The sequence below is a fragment of the Anarrhichthys ocellatus genome, unplaced genomic scaffold, assembly GCF_004355925.1.
Source record: "Anarrhichthys ocellatus isolate YVR2014 unplaced genomic scaffold, GSC_Weel_1.0 scaffold52, whole genome shotgun sequence".
Taxonomy (NCBI): Eukaryota; Metazoa; Chordata; class Actinopteri; order Perciformes; family Anarhichadidae; genus Anarrhichthys; species Anarrhichthys ocellatus.
The window spans coordinates 2399437-2405958 of NW_022280082.1; the positions used below are offsets into that span (position 1 = coordinate 2399437).

The following is a 6522-nucleotide window of genomic DNA, read 5'->3' on the forward strand; positions in this document are numbered from 1 at the left end:
CATGCCCTACACAACGGAATTTAGATCTAGTGATTAGGGTCTTAATGGTCTGAACTGAAGGAAAATAGTCTTAGAAAACCCAGTGATCCTCATGAGTATGATGATGGAGATGATAAAGGTAGATAATACTATGTTTGCATGGGACCTGCAAAAAAAAAAACACTTTTCAGTTTTATGAATGAGGAAACACTTGCATTCATAATAATACTTATGTCTTATTAATGTGAAAGAGGAAGCACGATAGGCTTTCACAGATGAACAATGACAAAGTGGTTCGAAGCATTTTCCTCTCTGCACAACGCAGCCTTGAGAAAATTACCTGAAGTGGTCAAGAGAAGTGCACATACAGAACACAAGAGAGTCTGCCTGCACAAAATACACAAACGACTTTCAATCCCACCTGTGATCTTGAGGTGTGAATGTCTCAAACATTTTTTTGTCAAAGGTTATGCCCTATGGTTAGAGACCAACCCATCTGAGCCCACTCTCTACACCTCGCGCAAACACACACACCCAATAAGTGACATCATTTGTTCCTGCTATCTTTGTACCACAAGAAACTTATAGCCTGTCTACCACAAAGGGTAAAGAAAGTAGATGTGTGTGCTTGTGTTTGTGCACATGTTTATCTGCGACTTGGTCTATGTGCATGTCCTTTATGGTTACACGCACATGTGTGCAGGTGTATGCCTGTGTGGTTATTGATACATTTTGTCGTCCTGATGTCATCTACAGTGGCCTGTGTGCCTGAAAGAGAGGAAGATAAAAATGTCAGACAACAATCTGACACCAGTGATGCAGGTGAAGTATGTACACTCGAACATCTGCATGCTTAGGTGAAATGAAATATGAAGTTTGGCGTGTCACTCCAATCTAAAAATAGAGCAAGATAAAGAAAGACGCCTGCTTAGGTAATTGTAAAGACCTTTTCACAATGAATAGCTCATATTGCAACTGGCAGTTTGACAAAGAGCAGCTATAATTGACAGGAGGGGGAGTCATCCATAGCGGGGGAGTTTATTATCTCGTGTACAAAGTTTTACCTTTGCTTATTAGTGTGCGTATGTATCTGCGCGTGCGTGTGTGCCTCTAAGTGGGTGGTGGTTTCCCCTCTAAAATTCCACTTCCTGCGTTTTGATGTCTTTGTTGCACATCTACATGTCAAAATAAACAACTGCACACACACACACACACACACACGTAACACATGACACGCTCACTTTACAGGGTCGCACAGGTGACAGAGAGGGAACTCTTCTTTTGCATCACTAAAATGTTTCTAGGACACTCTAAAACCAAATGCAGCAAAGAGCACATCATATGTAATGGAAATGGAACATATTGCACAAGTTAAAAATAACAGAATTGTAATAGTGTTTGCAGAATTCTTTCCTCCGTTGTCCTTGTTTAGTATAACCATTTGCAGTAACAAAAACCCAAACCTGGTAAACAACAAAAACAGTGTGATACCAAATTAAAAAAAAAATGTCTTTCTTGTTTCTTTTTCTTGTTTTGTTAAGTCTTTCTGCTTTGTTTGTGTAGTCAGATTTAGAGATACATTGAATAGCATGTGTGCAGCAACAGGGTTGGGGTGTAATTTTCACACCTCTACACAGGATCTGAACATTTGTTTCCTTTGAACTTCTTCTAAGCACTCTCTGGTCAAATCTGTGCTGCCGATGTGGCCACAGAGTTCACGGAAAGCATAACCAATGAAGTGTTGGGCTGATTACATGGATTAATTAAACAGATGGATGGACAGATTGTTAGAGGAATGAGCGGATCAGTGCTTTGTTTAAAAGATTTTGAAATTATATTGTTGAATGACCAATAAACTTTATGGTTTGCATCCATCATATTTTTCTCTGTAACTGAATTATATTCAATTCTAAGTGATTCGCAAAATGGTTGTTGACAAGTGGATTGCAATGGTATCTATGGAATCAAGTGAAAGCAAGGATTGCAAATATATTAACAACAGCATGCAAATCTGAAAACAGATTAAACCATGGTGTAATTGTACAAGGCAGAGCTTATGTGCAAGTGGGTGAGGGGTGAAGTCCATCCCAAAAGTTGGCAATGGGTATGAGGTAATGCTTTACATAATTTGCCAAGGGCACAAGGTATCATGGGAAGAGTCTTTCACAGGAACTCACCCCTGGGGAAAATGCAAAACCTCCACCTTTGGCAGTCTTTGACAGGTGGTCCAAACAGCTAAAGTCAGGAAAGAAACACATGTGAGGTCCATAAAGTAGCAAATTGTGAAATGATAAGTCAATGATTCCTAAACCAGATTAAAAGCAATAGTTATTTATTCTAAAAAAAATAATAACTTTTACATTTGATTGACTATTTCCATAGCATTCATTAAGTAGGTGTAATAAAATATTCTTTAAAACATTTTCCAGAATAATGATTGCTGGATTTCAATGTACTGCAGAAAAATGCTATAACGTAGAAATCATTTGTATGTTTATATACATCCAACAGCAATTAGTCAACATGTATAGGTTGCCATTCAGGATCACATTCACTGTTTGACTAGGGATCAACCTTTCACCAAAGCAGGCCTTTACATGCACATTGACACACAGACAATCAACAATACCCATGTTTGGCCTTCCCAACACTGGATCTGAAAGCCTGGTGGGATGATATCTCATGCTTAGGGGCCATCATTAAAAATCATTCAAATGAGCTAACCTGTGCACACAATGCTTTGCAAGAGGGGGCGACCATCACAATACCTGCCCTTAACCTGTCCAATCGCGCCAATGCAAATGTCCTCAGCTTGGAGTCAATGGGTCTCAGGCTTCCTGCTCAAACTACTATAGGTGAATTTGCATACCTCCCTTCCTTCAATTTGGTTTCAGATGACAAGATGAAGTTTTCGATATGACCCTCGAGGGAAAAGACACATACTTACAGATATACACACAAATAAAACTAGTGGAGACAGAATTTAATTTACATAATTGTTTGTATATGAAGTATGGTTGGACTCTGACACTGGTTATTACTGGTGTTTAAGTTAGTTTTTGTGCTGTATCTTTTTTACTGGCCCACTTTTTTTTTCTATGTGAGGCATCTTGTATTGCAATCTTGCACGGTAGCTGCTGTATAATTAAAATATGATTTGAATAGATTAGAAGTACCACCTCTTCAAGGCAAACATGACTGAACAATGCTTATGCACACAGGTGTGTATGGGATTTCAAGTCTATTAGCAATGATACCCAGGCAACCATGCAATCTATTATTTCACTAGCACTGGCATCAGTGGCACTTATAGTATGTTTTTAATGTTGCATGTTGATTCTGAAACAACACAGTTCATCAATACGTATGAATAATAATACACACAAAACAATCTCAGAAATATCTTCCATGCTGTGGACTATACTTCATTTAATCCATGTCCAGTAAATCTCAAAATGTCCCTCTCTCCACAGCCTAAGTGCTTCACTTCACTGAGCACTGTCCACCCTGTTGCATCAAATAGTAAAATTTGCAGTCCATGGCCATGTGTGTTTGAGTGTGCCCTTTATCAGTCCACTATTATGATGACCGCCCTGGCACAATAGGCTAGTCTGGGGTGATGGTAATTACAAGTGACCAGGACAATACTGTCGCGTATGGAGGAACTAATACAATGAGAAGACACATTTATACAAATAAAGCATCCCCCCCCCCACCCCCCCAGGATGGACAACTCAACCAAAACAAGATAATCATAAAAGTGGCCAGCATTAACACAGAATAATACATGCAATAAAGGAGTATATAACTCGTAAAAACAGGCTCAACTTGTTCCTAATTTTTATTTGGATAATTTTTAATAAATACAAAGACAGAATTAACAGGCTGCCGTTTGGGAAACTTAAGAGGCAACTTGAGGAACAACTCGGATAACATAAATAAGTCAATCATGTGTGCTTTAAAGGAAATTGTTCTTCATGTGCAGTAAATCTATCCAACTGCCACTACACCACATTATTTAAACTTTTCTTTGTCTGAGCGAGCACAAAAGCTCATTTTATTGCCGGATGACAAGACCATGGTATTGCATGTTTTTTTTGTTTTTTTTATCACTGAGAAACATCTGTTTTTTTGCAACAAGCAAGCACAAAGCACAGAAAACATCACAACTTCACTTTCCAAGCATGCCAGAGACCCATTCCGCAATTGTTTACGCCGTCCAGATGTATTAGTTTCCTTCTCCTTTTCAGCAGAAGAGAAGTAACTCACAGAACATTGTTGACAGAAAGCATTTAGCGCGGACGGCCAGGCGAAACGCGCCTTTGACAAGTCCACTGTGAAGTGCTGTGGTGCATTCAGGAACACATCGGACATTTCGATGTAGCAATGTTTGAGGTCCCAATGTAGTCCTTGAGGTATGCTATGGAGGTAGGTAATATGCTACCAATACTCAATTTACCCATTATTTTTATTTGTGGTATATTATTCAGCCACACTTCGATCATGGCATTTGTATTATGCACTATAATGCTGTAGATCAGGCGTATTAGTTTGCTAAAAGGTGTTTTATTTCCCCAGCAAAAAAGGCACAGCTTGATATTTTATTTCTCGAAATAAATTATTTAATTGTAATTGCTTTCTTCGATATCAACAACATTTCTGACTTTCCCCCGTGTTTGTTGAAACAGTGATTGCAAAACGTAGGACGGTGCGTGAAGTACACCATCATGGACATGCGCAGTCGGCAGCGCTCAGGAGCGCCAAATGTACCGGGATGCGAAGAAAGGGGAGGAGCAGTAGTAAAAGCTGCTGCAGTTTAAATTAATGTCAACCTGCCTCTCCGCCGGGAGAACAAGTCCAGCGCGGATAGCGAAAGTACAGCGCAACCTGCGAGCCGCTCCACAGATATTAACATGACTCGACGGCCGAGAAACAGGTAAGCTCAAACACACCAATTACTTTAATTTACATCATCTTTAACTTGTATGTGTTATACATTACGCATGATCATGTGTGTTGGATATGGAGTGAGTTGAGGTGCATCTTATTGACACAGTATGTGTTTTATTTTCTGGTTTAAGCTCTTTTTGGAGTCTGTGCACCGTTTTTGTTCTCTTGGCATTAAAGCTGAGTATAGTGGTGTGGGTGTCTCGCTCGCGCGCTTATGACAGGTGGTGGTCATCTGGCATGTGCGCTCCTCGCGCTGCTGTCAGTGGTGAGAGAGAGAAAGGGGTCTCTCTCTCTCTCCCTCTCGCTCTCTCTCTCTCACGCGCGCACACACACACACACACACACACACACACGTGCGCGCGGATTAATAACATTAGGGCGAGTGGACAGGCGCGTGCCACGCTGTGCGCAAGACATTGTTTTTTAATAGGAGCTTTTAATAAATACAAAATCAAACACAATGCAGCATGGCGCCTATATAAGTCTGCCTAAAAATAGTCAAGGGAATTGAATTTAATGCAACACGTTCTAAATACAATTTAGGAAACATTTTGAAAATATTTCTATTTTATTGCACTTGACTCCCCAAAAGTGACCCTTTTCTGAGCCGTCTCAGGTTCCGGTGACCCTCACCACAGCCAGCCACACAGACGCAGATGTTTTTTTTACTTACATATGCTCTAATACACCAATATAGCATAATAAAGGAGAGTGTAAACTTGCGTAGCGCGGGGCGCTCACTGTTATTTTGGAAACTGCGCTTTCGCTGCGTCCGCTATGTGCACCTGTCTCGAGGACTGGCTGCATATATTTTTTTGTCCCTTGTTTTGATACACACAAATATAACCTTCAGTCACTCACCAGCTTACCGTGTTTATATACTTTCTTGATGGGCATTGGTCGGCACCATTTCCCCCGTAAAGTAGCTGAGGTTACTTTCATTGAGCTTGCGTGTCTTTGTGTCAGTGCGGGTTATTGGTTTATTCTCATGGTTTAAACAGAAGAAAGTGAGAGTTGACTTCACACAAAACCACCCCGCTGATTAAGATAAGAGCAATGATCACCATGACACTGTTTCATGGTGCAGTCTTCATTCTCGACATGAGTAGAGCAGGCTGTGCTCATTGTCTTGTGTGCACACGAAGTTATCTGCCGTTTTGTTTCTACTATGGTGTCATATGTGCTTATATATAAAAAAAAAAAAAAAAGAATGGTTTGATTGTTTAAAAAAAAAAAAATAGCCCATTTCATATGATCAACAAATTAGCATTGTGTACACTAAGAGTAAAACATAAAACGACTGCTGTGCATATGTTTCTGCATGGTCTTTGCTGTTAATCAGGTAGTCATGCATTTGGGTAAATGGAGAAAAATTAAGGAAGATCATCCACTGTAAATATCCTCTTGTACACACAGACGCACACGCACACGCACACAGACACACCTCAGTGGGGTTCCTGTTCACCTGTTGCTCTGTATGACACCAAAGTACCCTACCCAGCCTCCATGTTGTCCATGCTTTACATTCTGATTGGTTAACCAATTCTGTGTGTGTGTGTGTGTGTGTGTGTGTGTGTGTGTGTGTGTGTGTGT

General features: G+C 40.2%; 1 protein-coding gene across 3 annotated transcripts in view; it reads left to right on the forward strand.

The window, feature by feature from the left end:
* Window positions 1-4810: 4810 nt before the first annotated feature.
* myb (v-myb avian myeloblastosis viral oncogene homolog) overlaps window positions 4811-6522 on the forward strand; it is a 9160-nt gene continuing 7448 nt past the window's right edge. For all 3 annotated transcript variants that reach the window (XM_031870478.1, XM_031870477.1, XM_031870476.1), the window contains exon 1: window positions 4811-4915. In XM_031870478.1, coding sequence (XP_031726338.1) covers window positions 4893-4915 — 23 coding nt within the window. In that variant the 5' untranslated portion in view covers window positions 4811-4892. The remainder of the gene's footprint in view (window positions 4916-6522) is intronic.